The sequence below is a fragment of the Coptis chinensis genome, chromosome 4 (genome assembly GCF_015680905.1).
Source record: "Coptis chinensis isolate HL-2020 chromosome 4, ASM1568090v1, whole genome shotgun sequence".
In the NCBI taxonomy this organism is placed as follows: Eukaryota; Viridiplantae; Streptophyta; class Magnoliopsida; order Ranunculales; family Ranunculaceae; genus Coptis; species Coptis chinensis.
Genome location: NC_141459.1, coordinates 56,421,690 through 56,449,352, shown reverse-complemented (window position 1 = coordinate 56,449,352; position 27,663 = coordinate 56,421,690). Strand labels below are relative to the sequence as shown.

At 37.6% G+C, this 27,663-nt stretch overlaps 1 protein-coding gene across 4 annotated transcripts in view; it reads left to right on the top strand.

Annotated features, from left to right (window-relative positions):
• The window catches only part of LOC147504090 (glycosyltransferase BC10-like), a 28,104-nt gene extending 4,391 nt beyond the window's left edge, over positions 1-23,713 (top strand). For 2 of the 4 annotated variants that reach the window (XM_086557185.1, XM_086557187.1), the window contains 8 exons: positions 1,793-1,864; positions 1,966-2,047; positions 20,130-20,210; positions 20,563-20,604; positions 21,841-21,900; positions 22,731-22,877; positions 23,284-23,472; positions 23,519-23,713. In XM_086557185.1, coding sequence (XP_086413311.1) covers positions 1,793-1,864; positions 1,966-2,047; positions 20,130-20,210; positions 20,563-20,604; positions 21,841-21,900; positions 22,731-22,877; positions 23,284-23,463 — 664 coding nt within the window. In that variant the 3' untranslated portion in view covers positions 23,464-23,472; positions 23,519-23,713. Of the gene's footprint in view, positions 1-1,792; positions 1,865-1,965; positions 2,048-20,129; positions 20,211-20,562; positions 20,605-21,840; positions 21,901-22,730; positions 22,878-23,283 lie in introns of all 4 variants that reach the window. The other 2 variants (XM_086557184.1, XM_086557186.1) reach the window with 2 other exon arrangements.
• The last annotated feature ends 3,950 nt before the right edge of the window (positions 23,714-27,663 follow it).

Here is a 27,663-nt window from a genome sequence, read left to right as displayed (position 1 = left end):
AACATTTTTTTCTTGAACATGGCCACCACCACTACCGTCCAAAAGTAATGGCCGCCATTAACACAATCAACAATCAATCAAAAATCCATTTCTCACATTTTTACTTTAATGATTATATTTTCAAGTTTGTCGGTGATTTTTGAACATTTACGTTTGTTGCTGATCTTTGACACTCAATGCTTTTTAGATTTCTGGTTAAGATAAGGGTTGTTAAGATTTTTGTCTAATTTATTAGGGAGTTTTAAGTTGAAATTTCAAATACCCAATCTTATTTCTTTAAAATTCAAAGTTCATTTTTGTAGTCTTCTATTGTTTTAAGTTCAATAGGACAAATGATTTTGATCTTTGTATAAGGTTGAGAGAGATGACGGTGATTGTTGAATGGTGATGAATGAGGTGATAATTGAGTGGAGGAGGAGAAGGTGGTGGTGGTGGTGGTAAGATATGAAGAAGATAAAATGTAAGTTTCGGACTTGGTTAGTTGAGATACACATGGTGTAAAACGAACCGTTGATTAAAAGTAGATGAATAAATGATGGCCAATGATTTTGAGGGTAAACATGGTATTATGAAATTTTAGATGGGTTGACGAGGCCAAAGTGCAATAAACGATTAATTGTGTCCCAAACCCTAATATCATCATTATTATCACTAGGACCAAACTGCAAAATACCAGTTAAGTGATGGCCGGTGATTTTAAGTGTAAATGTGGTATTATGAAATTTTTGACAGGCTAACCGCAATTTTGGACCAAACCCTTATATCACTAGGACCAAAATGCAAAAACCCTGAAAATATTTGATATCTGTTTGGGAATTTCAAATTTCCCATGTTATGCAAATACAATTTTATTGATGTGTGCAATAGGAATACAAATGTGGGAGAATCTCTCTACAATCAGTTGCAAGTCAAAGACCCCAAGCTACAAAGCTCTTGTTACAGAACTTTGGCAGTAAGGCATTGCGATACACACCGTCTCCAAGCCAACCATTCGGTTGACAGTTGACTAGGGAGCCATTGACTGCTGCAATTAGGTGCGCTTTACTGACAATGAGCAATAGCTTCCTCATCCTTTCCAGCTCAGCATGTGTCCAACAGATTGCAGGATCACTCAATTTGACTACTTTTGGAATAGCACTTTCCTTACCGAAGCTTTGAAACCTGCTTCTAGCTTGCACTCAATGATAGTAAGAAATAGCTGTATCTTGATCCTGCCCCAACTTTTTGTGGAGCATGACTCCATTGTAGCACGAAAAGTTGCCGGAGCCAAAACTCTTTCCAACAAGATTTATTCCATATTCTGGTGCCTTGTCGGGTTATCTCATGTTTAACATGTTATTTTGTTGATAAGCTCTATCTTTGACACACGTCACACACAAGGTTACATTTATTGTCAACCTTCCATATAGTTTGCACTCTGAGTAGCATTAGGAAGAGTATCCACAGAAGTGTGAACAAAGAGAAATAAATAGAAACATGATAGCTCTTGTGAAAATGATTGTATGTTATTTGCGCTAGTGCTTGCATGATCATCATAGTCTATTGGAAGCCTTTCAAAGGGACCCATTTTGGAGGTAGCTTGAGGGGATATCTCTTGCTGTGCATAATATTGTGTTGTGAGTACCTCTTAAGCTCTATCCTTGACGTGCTTGACATAAGGCTATATCCTCCTTTTCCTTCTCAACCTGTTGTTTATTTGCAGTCATTTTATTTCTGTGAAGGTATGTGTGGACGTTTTTGTTGGATTTTGAGTGTTAAATCCAGTTTGCTAATTAAGTTTTTCTTTATGCAGTTGTGTTCCATTGTATAACTTCAGTTACATCTACAATTATTTGATGTCTTCTCCCAGAAGCTTTGTGGACAGGTACTTGCAAGAACTGTATGCTGTGGTATAAAGATTAATTATAAAAAGTTATAAGAATGATATATTCAATTTGTGTGATGTTTTAACCGCCTTTGTTCTAGCTTTCTCGATGCAAAGGACGTGCGTTACCATCCAAAGATGTCACCTGTTATACCCAAGGGCAGATGGCGAAAAGGATCCCAGGTTTTCCTTCTCATTTAACTTACTCTTTGTTGTAGATATGAACTCAGAAACTAAAAAAACATTGTTTCAAACAAGTTAAAAAAAGAAGTTTGTTCCTCTGCCTTATCGTTAATTTCTTGATTGTTATGTGGAACTCTAAAATATCTCACGGACATAAAACTCAACAATTTCTCTTAAATAGCTATATTGTCTTTATGGTTATAGTCATATAATCATTATGATATATGATCTATGTAATGTCAACAAACTGAAAATGGTAAAAAATAAATTTTAGAAAAGGAAGAGAAAACAGTGTATGAAGATGACTGAAATAGTACTCTTTCATGCTCTTACTGTGTCATCTAATATGCTATTACTGTCATCTAAACCCTTGTGAGATATTTGTTGCTTTGGCACATGTGTTGGTCAGAATATAATTGTGGTGGCCCATCTTTGCATAAGTGATAGTTAAAAGAAGTGAATTTTTATATTTTTTCTAGCCTCGTCGAAATGAGTAGATATGCTCTAGTAGATGGTTCTTTCCAGAAAAACATTATAGCTCCAAGTTCATGGAGTCTGAGAGCACACATCACAAAACAACCCAGCATCCTTGCTATGAAACACCATCGATTTTCCATTTTTTTGCATTGTTGGTCAGGAGTTGCTGAGCCTACTGCCTTCCATGCCAAATTATCCTCTGCACTTACTCTTTTACTAGTCAGTGTGGCTCTGGCTCATGTGGTTCTGCCTCTGGCGTGCCCATCACTGCATGGGAATGCGGAGTGACCTATTATATCTCTAGCACAGTTTGCCCCACATGTAGCTTGTAGCTTCATCGGCATTCCCCACCCGTTGAAAAATATAATATTATGATTTACGAACTATAGCTTTGAAAAGATAATATTGCTTAGAAAAATGTCGCGTTACTCTGAAGTCCTCTAGATATAAATCAAGGCTTGCTATCTACATACATGTTTAAGCTGTACAAGGTTTACTATTAACTTAGAGCAGACAGTTCCTAACAGGTCAGACATTCAAAGTCTCAATATCGAAGGACAAAAAAAAATATGTACCCCGCCTGCGGTGTAAGTTGTAATGTGGGTACTTACTATGTTTTTGACCCACAATTCTTGATATACATTGTGCTTTGCCTCTGTACAAGCTTATGCTTTTGAACAACTGATTGTCAACAGAATACCATTTCTTCGCACCGGCCTGTACAACCATCTATACTTGTTTCGCTTCATTTTAAATTATTTCATCTTAACGTGATTTGTAGCTTTTTCTTTTTCTATCACTATATCCCAATTCCACATAAAGCCCTATAGATTGGAGTGGACTTGTGGTGGTGGAACATGAGAACAATGAAGGGTTTAGGCTTTGACTTTGTAGTTGGTTACCTGTTCTTTGGGGGTTCCTTTGGGTGTTTCTGGTTGTCCTCTCTCTTAGGCCGAGTTCAATGGCTCGGCATCCCCCCAAAAGTGGTGTAATTTGCGGCAGTTTATACTCTCCATTTGTATATTACTCTCTCTCTCTCTCTCTCTCTCTCTCTCTCTCGAGTATTTTTGAGGAATGCGGAGTGCATTCTACTAAGTGAGTTGAAGTGGCGTGAAATGAAAAAACCCAAATGGCGCCACTTCTGCCACTAGAAGTGGCGCAGAATGTAAAATAGAATTTCATTTAGAGCCATTTGAAGTGGAGTCATTTTATTGTGTCCCCACCAAATCACATGCTAATTATGATAACAACGAATAACTACACTACCCCCACTATTTCTTTATTACGAATGTATCCTTTTACTCATTTAATTAAATTTTGCAGTGTTTTTGCGTAATTAAAACAAAGTTTTCCAAATTAATTGGCAATCGTAAAATAATACAAGTTGCATAACATAAAAAACATTCCATTATTACAACACACAAATTAAAATTGCATAAAATAAACACAACACTTCCAAAAAATATAAAATTTCAATTGGAATCTTCGTCGCATTGGGTGAAGTCCAGGTTCCTTGATGCACCAAACATACATGTTTGCATGTCTAGGTTAATTTGACGTTTCATCCCCTTATACCACATTTTCCCCTCTGGTGTCATATATATATATTTTTGGTTGGAAAGCGAGGTTTTTATAGAGGTCCCCTACCCCTTTTCACTAAATAAAATAATATCATAGCTTGTTACATTCTCTCACATATTGTTTGCCACTTGCATCATCAAAAATAATTTTCTTTACATCTTCTGAAGATGAGCTAGGGACTAACTCTATGTAGCTAACAGCCGGTATATTACTAGCTAAAGCATCAGCTAGTTTGTTAGCTTCACGAAAGACATGGATAATACTAAAAACCTCAAACTCTGTCTTCATCCTTCCAATGCTTCGAATCATCTTCTCTGCTTGCCATGGTTGCTGTAATTTCTTTGTTAGGAAAGAGATTACATTCTTTGAATCTGTTTGCGCTCTGATCCTCTTTATGCCATGTCTTAGAGCCATACTCATTCCGTTCTCAACAGCTTGTAACTCAATAAGCTCTATATTGTGCTTGTTGGATTTGCCTCGACTTGCCGCAACAACTTCACCTCTTTCATTCCTGATCGCTGCTGCCCATCGCCCAGTGATGCCTTGTAGAGTGCCATCAGTATTAAGAATAGATGTTCCTTCCTCTGCCCTCTCCCATAGTCCCATGTGCAAAGCTTCTTTTGATTTTGGCGAATTTTGACCTGCATGTTCCAAGTATCCATGAAGTGCTCTGTTTCTGGTCCGGGTGCCATTGTAATATTCATTGCCACCAACTTGATTCGTACATCTCCTAGAACTGATTGGGCAACTTGAGGTGCGTCTTTCTGTTTGTTCTCAAAGATACGCTCGTTTCTTGTTTTCCAGACCCAGTAATTGAACCCATTCCACACCAATCTCATCGCGTCTTGCTTGCACCCCTTTCATTTCGTAACTGTTCCTGCCCACTGTACCTCTTCTTCCCAAGTCAAAGCCATCTGTCTTGTATACCCCATCTTTCCCAGCAGAATACTCCAAACTGCTCGAAAGAAATTGCACAAATGGAAGAGATGCTCCTCTGTTTCTGTATCCCTCCAACAAAGCACTCACAAATCAGTTGCTATCACTTTCCATTCCTTCATCTTCTTCATCGTTTTTAACCCTCCACTCAGTGCCATCCAGCTGATGAACGAGTGTCTTGGGATGTTGTTCGTGTACCAGACCAATCTTCTCCACTGTACTGATTGCCTTATACCCCTCAAGCTGTCATAAGTATCTTTCATGTTGTATTCACCATTGATCGATGCATTCCAGACTATTTTATCATCTCCACCCATGATTTCCACTTCATCTTCAATCAGTTCGATAATCTCTCTTAGATGGGGCCTTATGTGCTGTTGGAACGACCATTCTCCATTTACGATGAAACTCGATACATCAGATCGTAAGTTGTAAGCTGATGCATATAGTAAAACTTGAGGAAACTTATCTCGTAGTATCCCGCTAGGATGCCAGGGATCATGCCAGAAATCAGTTGCGTTGCCATCACCTATCTGATGAGTGACTCGCTGTGATGCTTCTTTCCTCAGCTTTAGGATATTCTCCAGCTCCATGAGCTGTCATTGGGTACTTTCAAATGCCAGAAGTTCCTGTCTTTGATTAAGTTCTGCTGTACCCATTGTAACCATAACGTGTCTGCGCTTCTGATAATCTTCCATATGTGCTTGATCGTAGCTGCTTGGTTAACCTTCTCCAAGTCTCTAATTCCCAAGCCTCCTTCTTCATAAGGATAGCATAAATCTCCCCAACCAATGAGGGTGTGTGATTGGAGGCAATCTGGTCCTGTCCACAGGTTATTTCCTACACAGCCTATTTATATCATCAATCGTCTTTTGGGGTATTGTGAAGGATGCAACCCAATAGACACTTAAATTGTTCAACACTGCCTTTATCAGTTGTAGTCTCCTGGCATATGATAGCAGCTTCCCCTTCCAGCTTTGGATTCTGCTTGTCACTTTCTGAATTAGATGGCAACAATCCACTGACCTTAGTCTTGTAGTAATCAAGGGCAGCCCTAGATACTTCACTGGTAGCTCTCCTCTTTGAAATTGTAGCGCTAACTCAATGTCAGCACTTGTGGTGTCATCCACTCCGGCAAAGAACACATTGCTTTTCTGAAAGTTCACCTCCAATCCTGATGCCATTTTGAAAGTTTCTAGATTCATCTTTAATTGAATAGCAGTTTGAACATCTCCATGCATGAACGCCATCAAGTCATCTGCAAAGGACAAGTGAGTGATAACTGGTGATACACATTTATAATGCAACTTATATAAACCCCTCCTGACACTATGTGACATAATCTCCGAGAATAAGTCCATTACAAGCACAAAAAGGTACGGTGACATGGGGTCACCCTGCCTAATTCCTCGCTTTCCTTTGAAATAGCCATAAGCAGATCCATTGATCATAATAGAATAAGATGCTGTTTCCACACAAGCTTTTACCCATGTCAAAAATCTTTCTGGCATGCCTACTCTTCTCATAGCGAATTCTACCGCCTCCCATCTCACAGAGTCATAGGCTTTTCTCAAATCAACTTTAGCAGCACATCTAGGTGGGTGAGCGTCTCGGTGGTAATTGTGCATAAATTCATGAGATAACAATATGTTATCTTGTATGCTCCTACCAGTTATGAAAGCAGACTGGTTTGTGTTGATTATCTTCGGCATCAACTCCTTCATCCGTTTTGTCATGATCTTTGTTATGCACTTGTACATCACACCACAACATGCTATAGGCCTATAATCACTGAGAGATATAGGAATTTGTACTTTAGGAATTAGTGTGATACATGTTGAGTTTACCTCACTAAGCAGCTGGTTCGAGTGGAAAAAATTCTTTGCGGCCCTTATGAAATCATCCCCAACTATTCTCCACGTGCATTTGAAGAAGAAAGAGGAAAACCCATCACTTCCCGGAGCTTTCTCACTGCCAATGTTAGCAAGTGCCTCTGTTATCTCATCCCTAGTCACCTTTTTTTCCAAGTTCTCATAATCTACTGTGCATATCTGATCTCTCGGCCCAATCTCTTGAAAAACTGAAAAATCCATCTGTTGCATGTTGGTAGGGCTGTATAAATCCTTATAATACTCCACGCATTCAGCCCCAATGTCATTGAAGTCTTGTATCACATTTCCAATACTATATTTCAAACAAGTGATTTTATTGACTACTCTTCTTGCCTGCATGGATTTGAAGAAATAAGTCGTATTGTTATCCCCCACTCTTATCACTTGATCCCTAGATTTTTGCTTGAACATTTCTTCCTCTGAGTTTGTCGCCTGTACATATGTTCTAATGGCATTTTTTTCTTTCATGATGATCGTCGGGCTTAGTGGCTGTGCTTGCAGTTCTGTTTGAATCAAATCCATTTCTCTCTTCGCTTCTTTGACCCTGTTCACAACATTGCTTACTCTATCTTTATTCCAGTCGATAAGTGCGGCCTTTGTTAGTTTCAGCTTCTTCATAAATACATACATTGGGTTCCCTACTACTACACTCCTCCATGCTTCCTCCACTGTTTTCATGAATTCTTTCTCTGTATACCAGAAATTGAAGAATTTGAACGCTTTCTTTTTATGATTTCTCTGCACCATTGATGTTACCACCATTGCAGAGTGGTCAGAAATAGCACCTCGGTTCAAAAATTCAGTCTCATAGTCCCCATATCCACTCGGCATTACCCATAACTCTATCTAATTTACAACTCACTCTTACCTTTTGCTTGTTGCTCCAGGTGAGGAAGTTTCCTTTGTATTTGATGTCTACAAGCCCTGCTGAAGTTACACAGTTCAGAAAATCAACGAAATGGTACGGTCTCACCTCCACTCCTCATACTTTCTCTTGGGAGTTCAAAAAGGAATTAAAATCCCCCAAAAGTATCCATGGCTTGTTCATAGTACAGGACAGGTCATTGATGCTTCGCCAAAGCTGTCGTCTAATACCCATATCCGTACTTGCATATATGATAGACACAATGAACTCTTCTCCCGCTATTGTAGCTACTTCCATGGTGACTTGCTGTGTGTCTTTCCTCAGTATGGTGGCTGTACATACTCTCGGATTCCAACACACCCATATACTCCCCATCTCAGTCCCATAATAGTTCCCCTCCAGTTGCCATTGTGAGAAAGTGTTATTGAAAACTTTATCTCTATTATTCTGTTTTACTCTAGTTTCCACGAGCCCCATCAAACTTATATCATGCTTTCTGATCATATCCCTGACTTCAACTTGCTTAAAAGCTTTGTTGAATCCCCTTACATTCCAACACGATAAATTTATCATTTAAGAGGTTTAGAAAGTTTCAAAGGGCTTTTCAATGCCCCTTCTTTACCGAGAATTCTCTGTGATGTTCTTGTTGCTTGCTTTGTGACTTGGCTTCCTCTCTTCATCATAATTTTGTCTGTTTCAGTACTGACCTTGAGTCTGCTCTCCCCATACTTAACCATCTGATTCTCTGCCGGTCTCTCTTTGACCATACTTCCTAACCCTTTCTCTGCTTGTTTTCCCTCTCTGTGCTTATCATTCCCCCCTTGCTTTGTAGTGTCCTCAATACCATCTTCATCATTTCTTACCACTTGCAGCTCACCTTGTTTCGTCTGCATTTCTTTTTCCCCACTCTCATTGCCTTCATTTGCTTCAATCCCATTCTGTCCCAGTATTTTCTCATTCTCTTCCTCTTTAGTCTCTTCTCCACCAGCACTCTGCTCCTCTCTTGTTTTAGATGCTCTTGAGCACCCTTCTCCTTGTATCATGCGGCTTTTGCATCTATGTTTTTTGCTCGGCGTCATCCACTCGTTCTCAACTTCATGAATTTCCTGAACTTCATTGTCTGCTACCATCTTGCCTTTAAGCTTTTGATCTTTTTTTTCCTCACCTTTTGACTCAAACTCCCCCTCTTTGGCTTGAGGTTTCTGCAACCAAACTTGATCAGCACTATCTCTCCCCCTTGCTCTTCTTAGGGCAGTTTTGGTCCGAGTGTCCGAAGACCGCACAACTTGTACACCCCATAGGCTTCTAGTTGTATTCGAAAGACACTATACACTCTTCTTTTATCCAAGACCACAGGTATATCATCTGGGTACTTGCAGCTTGTGTTAATTTCCACGCATAATCTAGCATAGGAGGTTCGAGACATGTTTTGTGTTAATCGATCGGTGAACATTGGAACTCTGATAGCACTCCCGACTTGGCTAAAGCCTTGCTTGTTCCACATTTCCATTGGCAAGCCTTTAATCACAACCCATATAGGAATTGTCTTTAATTCTCGTGTTTCTGCCTCGACAAAAAGCTTCCAAGGCCTAACAACAAACAACTGGTTGGCTATGTGGAATGATCCCATATCTAGCACTTCCATCCTCTCATCATCATTCATAAACTTGAAAGTAAACATGGTTTCGCCATAAGGTTTCATGATAAAATTCTTTGTTCTCCATGTACAACTCACTATGTCCTTGACAAAGTTATAGTTGAGTCTCTTCCCAACAAAGGATCCAACAATTATTTTTTCGAATTTTTTGTTCAGATCTTCAAATTGGGAGCTGTTGACATGTACTACAGGTTTACCATTGACAATCGCTGGGGGTATATATGTTAGTTCATCAGTACCCACTGACTTCCCACCAATCATATCAGCCCATGTGCTCTTCGTTTCCGATGGGTTCTTTGCTTCGGCATCTGGTGCGGTTTCACTTTTGGCCATATCGGTTTGCCTTGTTCCAGATCCTATTACTGCGATACTCATTGATGCATTGGTCTCTTCCACTCCCGCTCCCCTAGGCTCTTTAAAGTATGTCTCAACATCTTGTTGCAACTTCGTTTGTGTTTCTTTGGTTCCCTGTGCTGCTATCCAAGAGCCTTGAGTATTCAGAGCACCATTTCCATGTTCCACAACAACGCTTTCAGAATTGATTATCTCTGCCTCAGCCATAACTTGCCTGGCTTTGAAGGTACCATCTTTCGTCTTGTGTAGCTCTGCTGCAGTTTTCTTCCCTATCTCTATACTTCGAGGTGCTTCATGCTGCTCTGTTTCCACAACCTTGATTGTCGATGTTTTAGTGCTTGTATCATTATTTTTTCCAGATCCTAGCTTCTCGGATCTTACTTTTAGGGTTTGCAATGCCGTGTTTCCTTGGCTTACTTCACCAGTTTCTCCTTTCTCAGTGGTCAGCCCTCGTGTTCCGGTGATATTTCTCTCGTGTGTGATGTCAACAGTCATGTTGGCATCTTCTTCCTCCTCTCGCAGTACTAATAGGTCATTGTGAATCTTGACCATTTTTCGTTGGATCAGTCTTTCGAGTGATCCTTTCCAATACAGCCTTTAAAATTCACTTTCTTGTTTCTCTGATTCCTTATCAACTGTTACATTCCTAGGAGTTCTAGGGGTTGCGCTCTCATTCTCTTGTGTTTTTTCTCTCTCCATCTGTTTTTTTAGTTAAATGACTAATATACCCTTACTGATATAATCGCTCACTTAAGGTCGCCATTAACTAACTAACAAGCTCAGTTGTGATTTCAATATCTTTGTGCTCATGATGTTTGACTCCCACTCCAATCTCGTGCGGGTTGGCTGCTTCTCTTTATTTTTACCACGTGAAGAATTTTTTTCACTGGATTCATAAACTTCATAGGCATTTTTCCTGCGGTCACGCAAGTCTTCAATAGCCTCCATCGCTCGTCGAGAATATTCTTCAATATTCTTCAGACTAGATGCATTTTGTGATTCAACTCTTTTCACTTGTTTTGCTTTGTCTTTCCCACGTATCCTTGTCGACAGAGAATTTCATGGCATATCAGAATTAGGTGGTGCCCCAGTCTCGACACCAATGTTTACCGACGCGGGTGATTTGAAATTCATATTGTTAATGAAGATGCAAAGTGTCGGTGGGACTTCATGTGGAGCCCATTTCTGGTTGTCTTTCAATAGTTCCCATGGGCGTGATTCACGGTGAAATTCTTGTGACTTGTTGACCTTTCGACATACATCTGTTTTGCTTGTGCCATTTGTTAAGAAAAAATATACAAACTGTAAACAAAATGAAATACAAATTAAAATTAACAATACTAGTGAATTTAAAATCAGTACTTACAATATGTGTTTTGTTTGCTCCAGAAATGTTAAAAGATTCAGCTTGATGGACAACCACGAAACAAAGTTATAGCTTTGTTGATCATTCCCCAACGACCTTCCAAGCCTTTCTTGGTTCGATGAATATAACAGTAGTTCAATCTCTCTGTTTCGTACCGATTCACAATATTATCCCATATCATGTTGTAGGACTGGTTTTTCCCGGTAATTGGATAAATTGAGAATTGTAATCATGCTTCAATCAAAATTGTGTCTTCCATTGGGTTAAACGACGATTTCCTAGAAGACGTTGCTATAAAACAAAATGAGAAAAAAACTGAGAATGAGAATTTTTTTTTGTTGGCTCAAAAGAGAATAAGAAATGTGTGAATTGTATGATGAGAATGGATATGCAGTGTTATCGAGAATCGTACGACTCAAGTCGAGTCGTAATTCAAAAGATCATAATCGTACCAATAAATCGTTAATGACAGGAATAGGTCAAAAATCGGGATTCGAATCGCAAAATCGTAGGAATCGAAAATAATAACGATTCCTTCGATTAAAAAAAACAGCAACAGGTACATATCAAGAAAAGAAAAAAAAAAGAAATGAGAAGATAGAAAGAAATCAGAGAACTTACCAGGTACGTTTTTATACACTTTCTACTTCTAATTCTTCTTCTTCTTCTATTCTTCTTTCTTTTCTTTTTTTTCGGTCTGGTCTCCTTCTCAATTTTTTTTTTCTTAAGAACGAAGGGTTATATGTTATATGCTTATATGGACCTGGGTTAGGTCCAACCCAACCTAATAAGACTTGGGTCAGTCCATATAACTTAAGCCCATATTCTATTTCGAAAATTAGACAAATTTCACCCATTTTCAATGAAATTTCAGTATTTTTTCATAAATTTCGACCATGGAATGGAGATTTGGGGATTTCTCTTAGGGTTTCTACTTTCTTATACTCCAAACTCCAAGTGATTAGTAGTTTTCATATGGTATATTCATATATGTAAAAAATTTACAACCCCTATATATATTATGGCTAGAATCTTACGATTTACGACTCGATACGATTTACGATTCGGTAAAAATGGAAAACGACTTAATTGACAACATTGTGGATATGTATTTATAATTAAGAAATATAATAATCATTATTAGATATATTATTAGATATGTTATCTTTACAGGATTTCCAATATGACATCTCCCATCTCTAATAAATATAAGAGCGGCAAAGGTGTATGTGCTAGCTTATGTATTTTCATTTCAATCTTTTGGTTGTATATTATCTTTACAGGATTTCCAATATGACATCTCCATCTAAGAAATAAAGAGCATATGTGCTTGCTTATTTAACTTCATTTCAATATTTTGGCTGTGAAGTCAAGTCAGGAAATAAATGTGTTGGATGCTCCAATCTCCATTATCAATTATTATCTATTATTATCTAATCTCCAATCTCCATTATTATCCAATGGTAAATTTCAAATATGTTAATTTCGTAGAAATTGAAATGGTAACTTTCCATTATTAAAACTGTTACAGTAAAATTGGTACAATAAATTTCCAACGGTAAATTTCAAATATTACAGTAAAATTGTAATTGTTACAATCCAATGGTAAAACTATTACAGTAAAATTAGTAAAGTTATTTTCCAACTGTAAATTTTTAATAATAACTTTCTAATGGTAAAAAAAATATCATATCCACAACATAACATCAACTATTTTATCGTAAAAAAATCTCATGATTTGTGAAAATCTCATCTTCAAAAAATTTGGACCTCAATTTTAGATTTCATTAATCTATATAAACAAACCTAAGCCTATCCTATTCCACAAGGAACTTCTTACTTCATTCATTATTTTCTCTTTTTTATATAACTTTTATAAAAATGGCCTCTGGAGCTGCTCCTCATCATCATTCTTCCGGTCTTCCAGCTCTTCTGGTAATGATGACAATGATGCTATTAACCGAAGAAATCATTTTCTTCAATTCTACCAACAAGATCAAGATTTTTTGGATACCGCGGCTAATGACATCCAAGCAAATCTTATTGCATTGGTTGTTATCTATAATAATGTCATTCAACCAGAAAGGCCCCGTCTAGGGTCTATTGCAGGACGCAAGTATCATAACCGTAATAGAGCCATGGGCAATGCACGTTTAAAAGGCTGATTACTTTGGTCTGAATCCCATATATGATGAATGCATTTTCAACAATCGCAACTGAATGAGTAGTCAGTTATTCTTGAGGATTAGGAGTTGCCTAAAGCAACATAGTGACGTTTGGAAGAAGTATGATGCAGCTTGTAAAGTCGGATTGTCGTCTTGGAGAAAAATGTTGTGTGCGTTGCAAACGGTAGCTTATGAAATCCCAGCTGATTTTCTGGATCAGTATTTCCACATTGCTAAATCAACCATACTCATATGTAAAATTGTTTTGTCAACATATAGTGGAGGCATTTAGTCCCGAATATTTGAGAGAACCAAACCAGGAGGACATTGCAAGGTTGTTTAATGTTGTTGAGCTAAGGGGGTTTACATGAATGCTTGGTAGTCTCGATTGTATGTACTAGATTTGGGAAACATGTCCAACAGAGCGGGCAGGACAGTACACTGGAAGATTGGAAAACATGGAGCTGCAACCATCGTACTTGAGACAGTTGCTTCTTACGACATGTGGATATTGCACGCTTACTTTGGCCTACCAGGTACTAATAATGACGTTAATATTTTGTGGCGCTCTACTCTTTTCAATAATCTCATGTTTGGTCTTACCCCTCCTGCAAGCTACACTCTCATGGGTAAAAACTACACCATTGGTTATTATTTGACGGATGGTATATATCCTAAATAGTCTACACTAGTGAAAGCAATAAAAAAACTTAGAGGTGAAAGATAAATTTTTTTTACACAGATGCACGAGTGTTACACGAAAAATGTTGAACGAGCATTTGGAGTTCTTAAAAAAGAATTGTCATTGTTAGAGGTCGAGCTCGCCTATGGGACAAAAATGTGTTGCATGATGTCATGTCATCATGCATAAAATGATTGTGGAAGAAGAAAGACATACATATGTGCATGCAGAAGACTTTGGAGATTTACCACCTGCTAGGAACTATAATTATGAAGAGGTTGTTGTTATCCCATATATTGTTGAACGAGATACTAGTAATGTTGAGTTTATAAGAGTTTTGCAACGTTTAGCTCACATGCACAATCGAGCTGAGCATAGAGAATTAGAGCATCGCTTAATTAATCACTTATGGGAATGGCGTGCAAACCAATAAATAAAGTTGTTTGTTGTCTTATTATTTCCTAGTTCCAGTCTTCACGTTTCAATGTGGTCTGTTGTGTTGTATGTAAGTTTTAAGTTTTATATTTCAAATGTTATGTGTTCGAAGCTACATGTTATAAATTATCTTTTGAATTAATTTAAAGTGTACAAAAAAAAAAAAGGACAAAGCCTCATTTGTATTTTCAATACTTTCCCATAATATTAATCCTGTCATACCTGCAATGTATCATAAACTACATTATTATAATTACAAAGTAAAAAAAACCCAACAATCTCCTTGTGTTTTCAATACTTTCCCATAATTTTAATCCGGATATCACGGAGCAATGCAAACAGTCAAATCAACATGATACATGCGTTTTACAAAAATAGAATCAAAATCCTTAGATTCATTAGATCAAATAGATACACCATTGGAGGAAATTAAATATTTCTTACAAGCAGGATAAATAAGGTGAGATCATATGAAATGTACACATAACAATTAGCTTGCAACACACGAAAAAAAACATAAAAAGCTCTCACTGATAATGGAGATAAATAAATACATTAGAGAGTACCCATTCACATCAAGGTACTGTATGTGATTTCAATACTAATAATATCAATAGGCAAAGATTGTCTACTGTTGACGTGTTAGATGAAGAATCATTACCATCAAGGTACTGTATGTGAAGAATCATTAACCTCGCTTTGTTCGATGTAGAGGATGACTCACAATGAATTAGAATTTGAAAAGAATAAGAAGACAATACCATATCACCATGCACCATTAAGCCACCAAGGGAGCTATTAAAGTACCGTGCTACCACCACCCTCCATTTCAACTACTATCCCCCTGAAAAGTACTTCTAACGCCCTGTAAGCTGGAGTCACCATGAAAGCTGGAGTAGCGCCTAGATGTATGTGGAGGCTCAAACTGAGGATAGTATACACCTCCCGGTGGGGTCATATCAGTCTCAAATACTTGGGATTGAGTATGTTGATCCTCTAGACTACTATGACCAACAGTGTTGTTAAAAGCTCGAATGACATCACCTGAAGTACTATACATCCCATTTGAGATATGAGATATAACACTGACCATTGAAGCATTTGCATGTGGAACATCCTCTAACATTGCCTTCATCTTGGCCTGCATATATTCAAAGATAACAATTGCATATCATAACCAACACTAACAAGTACGGTAATAAATACAAATAAAACAATCAAACAAATTAAGTTACTTACACGAGACATCTGATCATAAATAGGAAGCTGGGGCACTGATTCTCAACCTACTGGTTCAATATGGTGATGAATGATCTGCCCATTTTGTAAAGTGATAGGGACAGTCCAGTTGCTTGCAGTGTGGGATGCATCGACCTCACGCTCTCTCTGTAGGTAAGGTGTGTAAGACAAGGTCGCATCCACCGGTTGTGAGATATGCACATCATCCTGGAGACTAGATGGACCAATGTAGTCCACGTTTACAATTCTATGCATGGCGAGAAGAAGCATACCTACTGACACGTGACCCCAATAAGCTCTGTACTGGTCCTCACTAACAAGTCGAACTAATCTAGTAGTAAGAACACCAACATTTTCTGACCACTGCTGTAGTGTCGCAGGAGAGGCCAGAATATCCGTAGGGGAAGGTGGAGCACAAGGAATTGAAGTTTCACCTGTCACTTGGTGTCGGCAATGCTCTCCCAAATACCATGTATGTACATAAGCTCCAAACACACCGTATCGCGTAGGTTAGTCAACTCTTTAGCACTCTGAACGTAGTGATGTTCTATGTAACCCTTCCATGGTTGCCATATAATAGAAGCCCGACTACGAGACTCTAACTGTTGGCGAGCTAGGTCTAAAATATGACGACCATCACCGGAGGCACACTGACGAAAATTTGGACCCCAATTATTTATAGCTTGAAACTTGTTAGGCTCAGGTATTTTGGCAATAAGAGTAATACCAGTACTGAACACAATTAATTTAGATTAACTCACAAATTAAAATAATTAAGTACTTAATTTTATAAATAACATGTAATTAATTTTCATTACCTCAAGCACTTGCCACATCGCCGATATAGTTTTAGTCCCAGGTTTAGTGCCATAGCGACATACTTTGTCCAAAGACCGAATTAGGTACGCATAAGAAGCTCCTCCCCAATCATAACCACAAATATCGTCTATGGTAATAAGACTCGCCAAATACCCCAAATGCACCGTGCTATTGCTTTTTGGACACAATATGACCAATAGCATACAACATAAAAGCTCGTAAAAACATATCGGAATATGCATAGCACGTATATTGCTCCAAATGAACCAACTTGATGCTACAGATTGAATGTCATTTTCATTCAACAATGTGAGATATTTTTCAGCCAACTCAAATGACTCAAATCTCTTATCATAAGCCAACGGCTTCCCAACTCCAATATGCAAACCAGTCAACATAGCGAAATCAAGCTGCGTGATTCCTAGCTCCCCACACGGTAAGTGAAACGTATGGGTAGAATCCTACCATCTCTCTACAATGACCTCATTTAAAGCATGGTCGGCCTGGTCATCATCTATTTGTGCAAAAATGTCTAACCCAATGTCATTAATGAATTGCCTAAATTCGAGGGTGTCTATTAATTTGATCAGCTTCAACACAAGAGTCCAAGTCCCTTTGAGACCAATTTTTGCAACTGTCACACCATTTCGAAGATTGTAAGATACATGTGTCTCTTCATTTGGAGCAACACGTTCATACGACGTGGGATCAAATGATGTAATAGTAAGATTTGTATCCTCCGAACGAGAAGATATTTGTTTCACGACCTTTTTTCTACTCCTTGAACTCCAAAGTATACGCCCAAATCCAAACATTTTACTGGAGATCAATTCAAATTAAATAATGTACATGAAGATATAATTTAACAATAATTTCACTAAATTAATGTGTTTCATGAGTCAAATACAAAACAAACTACACTAAGCTAACCTTATTAAACAAAGTTCCGTGAATTTTCAATTTCTAAGCCAACGTGTTTTGTGAGTAAAATACAAAAAATAAATCAAATGGTGAAAGAATACATACAGTTCTAATAAGGAAGACAATAAGTAATTTATCTTTTCTTTTCCAGGCAATCTGGGTGTATTACAAATAAAATGATACCCAACTCCGAGCCACAAACATATTTCAACACCCTTCAATTCACATGATAATTATCAATGAAATAACAATAGAGTAGGCATAAGAATTCTTACCAAGTCAGTGAATGAACTCACAATTGCCACTTTTCTTCTGAAGGAAGTGTAGCCTGTCAACTAGAGCTATTGTGGACTGAGATGATCAATAGTTTGGAAAGGAGTCAGCCATCCATCACCTTTGATACTTCCTTCCTCAAAGTCCTAGCACCAGTTCTAAAGGCAACTCTCGATCAAGCAAACTCTGCCATTTCAAAATCTACGGTAATTTTCTGCTACGTTACATATGGAAATTAAGTAAAGTTAGACTATCCTCAAAGTTTGCTTCCAGTTTGAGACAAGCTGTGAAGGAAGGGGGAATTAGCATCCAAAAAAAAAAGCCCACCATATTTGGTGAATGGTCTTTCTAAAGAGGTAATGGGTGCCCCATTAGGATACAGGGTAGCTGCAAAACAGAACAAAATCTCAAAAGAAATGGAATTCAAAGAGAAGAAAAGTATTGATTATGAAGGTACCAATAAAGTGGTGCATGCAAATGGCTTGAAAATGAAAAAGTTAAATTAATTGAACATTAGAAGGAAGTTATAATAATGCAACAAGGGTATGAGTACCTTTTAATTGGAAATTGAGCAAGAAAGAGAGGCATGAAGGAATCTCTCAAAGAACTAGAATAAAAATCTAGCAAAAATATAGAAGAATTGTTGGTTGTTGAATTGGAAGTGTTGGGGTACTCCTTACTCCTTCATTCGGTGGTGGTGTTCACCAATTGTTGAGTGGAGGGGAAGTGGCGCTGAAATGTTTTTGGGGCGAAATTGGTTGAGGAAGAAAGTGGGTTCTGTTGGAAATAAGAGGGTGCAGGGGCACTTTCGTCTTTTGCGACATTTGGGTTTCTATTCTGTGCAACTTGAAGAGGCGTGGAATGCTTTTTATTATTATTATTTTTTTCGTTGTGCGCTGGTCAAAGTGGCGTAGAAAAAAAGCGGGTTTCAAACTTTCAGACCATTGAATCACCAAAACCTACTCTCTATCCTTATAACACTGTGTATGGGGAGTTGATAACCATTGGACCCAACCTTAGCTTCAGGGCTGCAATTGCAATGTTGGAGTGGGGTATTGTTCTTGAAAAATTAGATTCAGACCAATAATTCATGTGTTGGTGTAATACTTTGATTATGTTGATATATTAATTTTTACATATAAAAAAAAAACATCCTCATCACCTTACAAGAGTATCCCAATTATACACACCTTGGTAGGCGACTCCCTTGAAACGAGGGTTAATACATGCCCGACTGTATAGCTACTTGTTGATCCCCTCCACTACCTTGTGAAATTCCTTTTCTTCTTGCTAAAAAATTCTTGTATTGCATTCTGATGCATGAGCATAGATGCTGACATCAACATGATGTCGGACTTGCTTGAAATTAGTTATTTTTACTAGTTATTCTATTTTATTACTATCCTCTAAATTCGAAATCATAGGTTTACTAGGTTTAGTAATAAGTTATTAGTAGTTTATATTTTGAATTCTGATTAGAATTAGGAAGAGGTTTGCTATTTAAAGGCATGTTGGCCTTCAATGTTAGTTGGTTGTTTATTGTTTATTAATTGTTTGATTGAGTCTAATTACTGGAAATTCGTTTTTCCCCTGTAGCCCTAATTTTGGGAGTTTATAATTATTAATGTTTTGGTGTTTACTCTTCGAAGTTGCTCCCGCCTTCGGTTATAAATGACTTTCTTTCCACACAATCCAAACAAGGAAGATGCTCCGCCAGCCATGTTGCTTTGCTAGGAAGCGGTGAGTATTAACTTACTACCAAGCGCCTCCCTAATGTTGGTAGGCATCCTCCAAGGTTTATGGAAAGAAGAAAAGAATAGCACCTAAAAATCCTTCAAGAAGTCACGATTAAGAAGAATTTGATCCACGCTCTTTTCTTCTTCTTTACAAAGTGAACACATGTTCTCAAGTTCCGTACCCGTACATTGAAGATATTGATGGTTTGAATTCTAACCATGAAGGCAGGCCAACAAAAGAAAGCCACTTTAGATGGAATGCAATCCATCCATATCCGCTTCTACGGAAAAATCAGGAATTATATCCTCTACTTGTAGCATTTGCAAAAAGCATACTCCTTGGTCAATCTTTGGTAGACGGATTGCACTGAAAACTCTTCTTTATTGTCCCGATTCCCATAGTCATCTGGAAAACAAGATTTGCAACTAAATGATAATACCATTGTGAGAGTGAATTGCAACCCCATATGTTATCTGATATTATATTGGGTGCAAGACCCAAATTAACTAAGGCCTGAGATACACTCACAAACTTAGAATAGTAGAATATTGGCCGTAGGTATCTTCTTCCACAATTTGTCTCCCTACTAAGTCACGGTGTTTTATTATTTAGATAATATGATTGTTTACTGCTTGCTGATCCTCTTCCGTAAGATCTGCATTGACTTTGATTTGACATTTCAGTGGATTGCCATAGTCCGTAAGCATGCTGAGGTTATTGTAGATGATGATGTTATCCTTCCAGTTTTCAAAAGATATTGCAAGGTATGCATTGATGTGATTTTTTTCCTAATTCTTCATTCATATTCTTTTAAGTACTTTTCAAAGAAGTGTCTTCTATAATTAGAAATGCAGTCAAGTTCCTTGACATATATTCATCCTTATTCATATGAATCTGATTTTTATTAATTGGAAAGAGAAATCTAAGTTTCAAACCAATATATACACACACACACACACACACACAACTGTGTGTGTGTGTGTGTTTGTGTGTATCTGTATCTGTGTGTGTGTGTGTGTTCTGTATACACACCTGTTGTACACATTATGAATTTGGAGCTGACTTACTAGCTGATATTTTGGAAGTTACTTATTCCTTAATGTGTTAACTGTGCAGCGACGTCCACCAATTGACCCCCGTGGAGGAAGGAAGAATATCGTGAGTAATGTTTCTCCGTGATTGCTTTATCCACATTCACTATCCTTGCATCAAGATACCCATTCTTATTAGCTACTCTTGGGCTTAATTTTTACATTCAGTTCTAACCTTTTCAGGTTAATACTATGTCTCTGAGTTTAATGGATTAAAAAAGATAGATACTCGAGAAACTTTGCTTAGTCTCCAGGGAACGAGTCTTAACAAGTTTTTGGAACCTAGGGGGGAGGGATTGCATTTATGGAATAAGGTATATAAACAGGTTTTAATATTATGGCAAACTGCAGCACATTAAATTCTAGAGGTAAATTTGGAGAACAAGATCAAATATATATTATTACAAAATGGGAGATGGGTATCTCGAGAGTTCTTTTTATGATTGGTGGTTGAGATTTCATCATGAGGCGAGACTAGTGATGGATATTTGTCTCTAACCAGAAATATCAGATTATATGTTATTACGAGAGAAAATAGGAATAGATATACAACTTTAGTTACTACAAAATATAAACCTATGGTGGCCATATGGGAGAGAAAATAGGAATATCCAAACAAATAGATAATAAAAGTACCATTTGATAATTTTGTTCCCTTGGATTTTGGAAGTCAAATTTGTTTTGGTTTCTTTTCTCTTAAAAGAAAGCTGCTGTCATGAGTGTTGCCAACTACCATCAGTGTCGCCATGTCGGTAACAAACTACTCTGTAGGTATATGTAATTATGTAAGTATAGAGAACGTGCATTAATCATAAAGGCGCTTGTATGGGAACTCGTTTTCCTCAAATCACTTTCTCATTGGTACCATAAAGATCTCTTTCTTTCTGTCTCACACTGACTCGCCATCTCTAGATTTGGTCCCATGCTATTGAACACATAGAACATACGTTCTGTGTGTTCCTCACTTTTCATGGTACTCATCAACACAAATGCATTTGGTTCTCACATACAGTTTTTGTAATTTGTCGGCCATACACACCATTTCAAGAATCAAGTACTCCACTTATTTTGAATAACATTACTTTCTTGGTTAGTTACACATCTTCCTCTTTCTATATTGGAATTAGATTTCCAAATTTCATCATTTATATTAGCTTTGAAGATAATGGAATAGTTTCACTTATCTGGTATCAGTCCTAGTGATTTTAGAGATGTTTCCAAGACTGCCAAATTTTTAAATACTTTCTTCCTTTCCTGAACGATTCTATTTTTTTTAATACAAGCACTTCAATATTAATTGCAGCAACTTCAGAAGCAGCATAACTGCATCCCTGATGAACATTATGTGCAGACACTACTTTCAGTAAGCCTGATTTTTACTTTTGTGCCTTCAGCAACAATTATGTTTAGTATGATCTTTGTTTTAATTTTCTTTTTGACTTTTAGCTTTCTCATTTTTTGCACGTTGTTCAATTGATTCCTCCCTTACAGCAGACTCCATCGAAAAAGTGGACCGACAGTACGAATTAAGGGCTGATTAGCATGAAGATAATCCTAAAAAATTATCAGCTCATTTTAATGTCTAACATTGCCAAAAGTTGTGTTCGAGTTATAGTGTCAATCTAATTGTTAACAAAATTTTAACTCTCCTGACCATATTCAAATGAGCTGAGTTTTGTGACAATGGACATGATTGGGGGTTGTCATCTCCACAAATATCAACCCTTAATTAATATATATGTATGTATGTATATATATGGGGAGGGATAGAGCCACTCCCAAAACATACAAAGCCATATCTCATCCTACCAGTTGAATTAAGGGCTGATCTCTCCACCATGAATAACATGCCTATAAAATTTCGGTTCATTCAAATATATCTAATCTAATAAAATGTTATCATGAAATCGGAAAATTCTGGACTGTTAGATAAACATTCAAAATTGAACACTAGTTTTCGCAAGGTTAGACATATCCAAATAGTATGAAATTTTGTGGGCATGCTATCCATTGTGAGAAGATCATATCCACAAAAAATCATGTCTTAATTCAATTTGTACGTCGAAGGAGTGGCTCTATCCCTCCCTATATATATATATATATAGCTACATGTTCTAGACCACTTCTTATTTTGAATCACTAGGCATGAATTTCCCTTTGGTGTGAATATATTCTTTATTAATTTCCTCTTAGATGAATGAGATTGAGAATGAACTCGAGCGGAGAACGTTGACATACACCTTGTGGAACCAGTCGACGGGAAAACCAGAAAAGTCAGCTTGGCATCCGGTCACATTCACTTATGCCAAAGCAGGCCCTCAACAAATAAAAGAAATAAAGGTGCAGTTCTTTATTTTATTACATCTAAGTTCTAATGACTTAATGCTCACATACTTGTTACATGAACTGCAAATGGTGCTTCTCATTATTACTACTGAATTGATCATAATGTTCGGTAAGGAGTAGACAATATCCAAGTTTTATGTGAGTGAGAATAGGTTCTGGGTCTAACAAAATTTTGTTTTCTGCTGTGCAAATTCTTTTATATTGTACACCGCCAGTTATTTAGCATGACTTAGAGTCGTAAAAACTCCATTAATTCTGAAATCACATTTAATTGCTTATAAGAAAATTCCCAACTGGTATTATATTCACATAACTAGTCCCATATCTTACGTTTCTTAAGTTGCCTCTGGATATTGGGCTGTTCCTTAACAAATAGATTCTGTGCTGTCCAATCTGGCAGGAAATTAACCATGTGTACTATGAGACGGAGTACCGAACTGAATGGTGCAAGACTAATTCAACATCTGTTCCTTGCTTCCTATTTGCAAGGAAGTTCTCCAGTGGGGCTGCCATGCGCATTCTAGGTGAGGGTGTGATGGATGCCTCAGATGTTGCTGCCTTAGTTGACACGCACCTGTAACTAGCTTTGGTAAATTTCTGTCTTAACATTTTTTAGTCATCTTGATCTAATTTAGGTGAAAGAATATATAGTACAGTAAGTTACCAAAAAAGGGTGAAAGAATATATAGTACAGTAAGCTTTATAGACGCACGACCCATGATGTACAAAACCATTTTTTGACCACAAACACCAATTTTATTAGAAGAGTGGCTGTTTGGCTGAATATATTACGCACAACGAATTATAAATTCGTAATTTTCTTTTTCGAACCATGGGCTGTACGTAAACAAAGTTTGGTTGTTGTTTTGGTGCAAGTTAACCAAGTTTCAGGATATTTCAACCACAACTGCTGTTAACAAAATCGTAAGCTTTTGTAACAACTCATCAGGAGAAACTGTTCACGTAAGTTAGTTCCAGGGGCAAACATAGTAAACAAACTTGTACCTTGGTTATCCTTTTGTAGAATGCATTCTGATTTATCAAATGAAGCATAAAAAGTGCCACGATTGTTTCAAAGACTACCTTCTGTTCCCTGTTTTGATCAAAAGCCACCTAGACTGGAGGAGATATTCCAGATTGCTGAGAATGGCTTTAAGTTGATTCATCACATTTTATTATACATTGGCTGGTTTCATCGACTCTTGCAAAAGTTTAGTCAAAATAGTTGTTGAGTACTTGAGTTTCTGGATGACCTGCTTGGAGAAATGAGTGTCCATTGAGATAAACAAGGCAATATTAAGCACTTTCGTGTTGTTTCTCTTGTTCAGACTCTTCCTCGGCCTGTCTCTTGCATTAATGAGAAGCCATCTCAAAACCTTCACCTTTGTCTCTGGTTTAATGAGGGCCATTTCAAAGCTTCTCTCCTTCGACAATAACCACCAAACATGCCTATTGTGATATAGTCACATCAGTTAATCAACTCCGTGGACGCAAAGTTCATGTTGAGAACCAATGAAACTACCAGTCTACCAAGCTGGTATAGTGGTATATATACATCTACATAATTCCAACGTCCATTCTTATTGCAATGTGCAACACTATGATATGCCTAGCTCGGTAGATTATTCTTGTTTTAATGCTGGAGGTGAAGAGACCATCGTCGATGCGCCCAAGAGAGATGGAAACCATCTACAACAACCAAAGCCAATCTGTCTCCTTCCTGGACAAAAACAGTAGGGATGCCGTCGCCATGGATGGTTGCTTGCTACTTGAATAAACAATAAAGCAAAAATTAAATAAAAACAACGTATACCAGCCGGAAAAAGGTGACAGTGTTGTGTAGAAGAGTAATAACTTGAAGAGATGTAGAGAACAAAACAGAGAAATAGAGAAATACAGCGTTCAAATACTAAGTTAAAAATATAGGGGGTGTTTTGATCCTATTTATTTAGGTACTCGTACTCGCTACAGCTCAGTTTCCATTTTGTGTTGGGAAGACCCGCAAAAAAAGATTTATTACAAGTTTGTCATTGACTTAAAAAACATGTTTTGTGTTGGGCACCCCCTAACTACATTAAGTTAACCTGTTGCAACATCTTTTAGCCCTCCCCTCATTTGAAACTCCTGAACCCTAAGTCTTAAGCAACTCATGAATCAAACTTAATCAAAACACCAAAATGAATGACCTAATTTTTTTAGAACATGAAGATGAACTACTTGAGGAACAAATATTTGAGGTACAACAACAATTTAGAGATATGAGAGAAGACATGCAACAACAAATTAGAGAATTGAGAGAAGAGAAAATGAGAGACGAAATGAGAGATAATGAAGAGGAGGGAGGAATGGGAGAGACGAAATGAGAGATAATGAAGAGGAGGGAGGAATGGAAGATGACTAAATGAGAGAAAATGTGGAAAGTGAAGAAGTAGATGATGCAAGTAGTCAGACAATAGAGGTGCCAAGAAATTGCCGACAACAAATTAATAAGGTAAACCTACTACTACATTACTAAACAATTGGGATCCTTTGGAGCATAATACATCATATCATTAAACAATTGTTCTTCATGTAAGATTTTTTGCTGGGTTCCGAGAACCCTGGAAACTCGAATGGCGTGGATGATGTTCAACCGGTTTCAAGTGATACAACATAAATATTTGCTACGGAAGAGGTACGGTGTAGGCATTGATTTAATTTGTTTTGATATTCTAAATGAAATTATATTAGTGTATCGATTGTTACTTTTTTTTTCATGTCTTTAGGTCTTTCATACACGTAATGAGGCAATTGGTTAGGCAACTGCTAGAGGAAAACTATGTAATGTGGCTATGATAATTGGGAAGTCGCAGTGTGCTAAGGGGTATCGAGTAGTAAGGCTGGGGATTTAGCTTGTGAGTCTTTGAGTGTGTATCGGTCACATAAGAAGCAGGTAGGGGAAAAGAAGGCTAATAAGAGAAACACATGAACAAAAAAAATATAGATGGCCATTTAAGTTAAGATGTTTTTTTTCCAATGCAACAATGTTGATAGTTGGAAAATTGTCATTGCCGTTGTTAATGGTGTTTACAACCATCTACTGGCGAAGACCTTTGAAGAACATGCATTTGCCATTCGACTGACCGTTCCACAATTTGAGTACGCCTATAAAACCATAAGACAAGGCACTAACCGGCCTTTTGAGACCAAAATGTTTCTGTTCGGCAATAGTGTGCCACCTGATGTTAATCCAATAGGCTATCATATGTCGTTTGAGACTAAAAAAAAAAAAAAAAAACAGCCAAGCTCGGCCTTACTGAACAAGTTTATTTGGTATAGCTCTCGCCCTTATCAAACCGACTCACAAAGCCAGGTTTAGCCTTGTGAACCCATAAGACAAGGCACTGACCGACCTTTTGATACCAAAATGTTTATGTTCGGCGATATTGTGCCACCTCATATTAATCCAACAGGCTATCATAGGTCGTTTGAGACTCTAATAAATAAATAAGGTGCTTGTTACTGCTGGACCCCATATTGTGTTGGACAAACCCCAAAAATTAAAACAATTATTATAAATGTGCCATTGGTCCCAAAAGTTGTTTTGTGTTGGGCACCTCCCAAACCAAAGTGAATTTGACTTGTTGCAATCTTTTCAACCCTTCTATTCTATTCTCTTCTATTCACTTCTCTTCCACCATCAAAAACCATAAACCCTTAAACCCTTAAACCCTAACACTAACACTAAACACTAATAGAAGAGCCCAACCCCATTTTAGAACATGAAGATGACGAAGAAAATGTAGAACAAGTTCCAAGTGACCCCATTCAAGAAGAAAATGTAGAACAAGTTCAAAGTGAAGAAAATAGAGGAATGGATGATGATGCATTTAATAAAAATAAGGTAAATCTAAATTAAACGTAATTATGCATGTAGTAATTATGCATGTAGTAATTATACATGTAATAATTATGCAAGTAGTAATTATTGATGTGTACAGTGATTATACATGTAGTAATTAAACGACCCGGCTAGGTCGTTTGTATTTCACACCAAACGGTCTGGCCACACCGTCGATCGCGGTCCAAAACGATGTGGCCATGTCGTTTGGCATATGGACTAAAAAAAACTTGCCGGTGTGGCCACACCGTTTGAACTTTTTCCCAATCGGCATGGCCACACTGTTTGGGACCTAGTCCAAACGGTGTGACCATATCGTTTGGGATTTGAACTTGGAAAAAAAGCCTTGTCTGTTTTTTTACCACTTGAAAGGTATGGCCACACCGTTTGGACTTAGTCTCAACGACATGGCCACACCGTTTGGGACCTAGTCCCAAACGGTGTGGCCATGTCGTTTGAGATTTGAACTTGGAAAAAATGACTTCACTGTTTTTTTGCCTCTTGAACGGTGTGGCCACACCATTTGGACTTAATCCCAAACGACATGGCCACACCGTTTGGTTCAAATCCCAAACGGTGTGGCCATGTCGTTTGAGATTTGAACTTGGAAAAAAGACTTGTCTGTTTTTTTGCCACTTGAACGGTGTGGCCACACTGTTTGGACTTAGTCCCAAATGGTGTGGCCCAATGATGTGGCCATGTCGTTTGGGATTTGAACTTGGAAAAAATATGAAGTTCTGTTTTTAGAATCTCTAACGGTGTGGCCATGTCGTTTTAGGATTTGAACATAGAAAAACACAAACAGTGGTAAACGGTGTGTTTGTCGCATTTGGTACTTAAGCCAAACATCAATTAACAAATGTTCTTTATTTAGGATCATTCGGTGTGTTTCGAGAACTC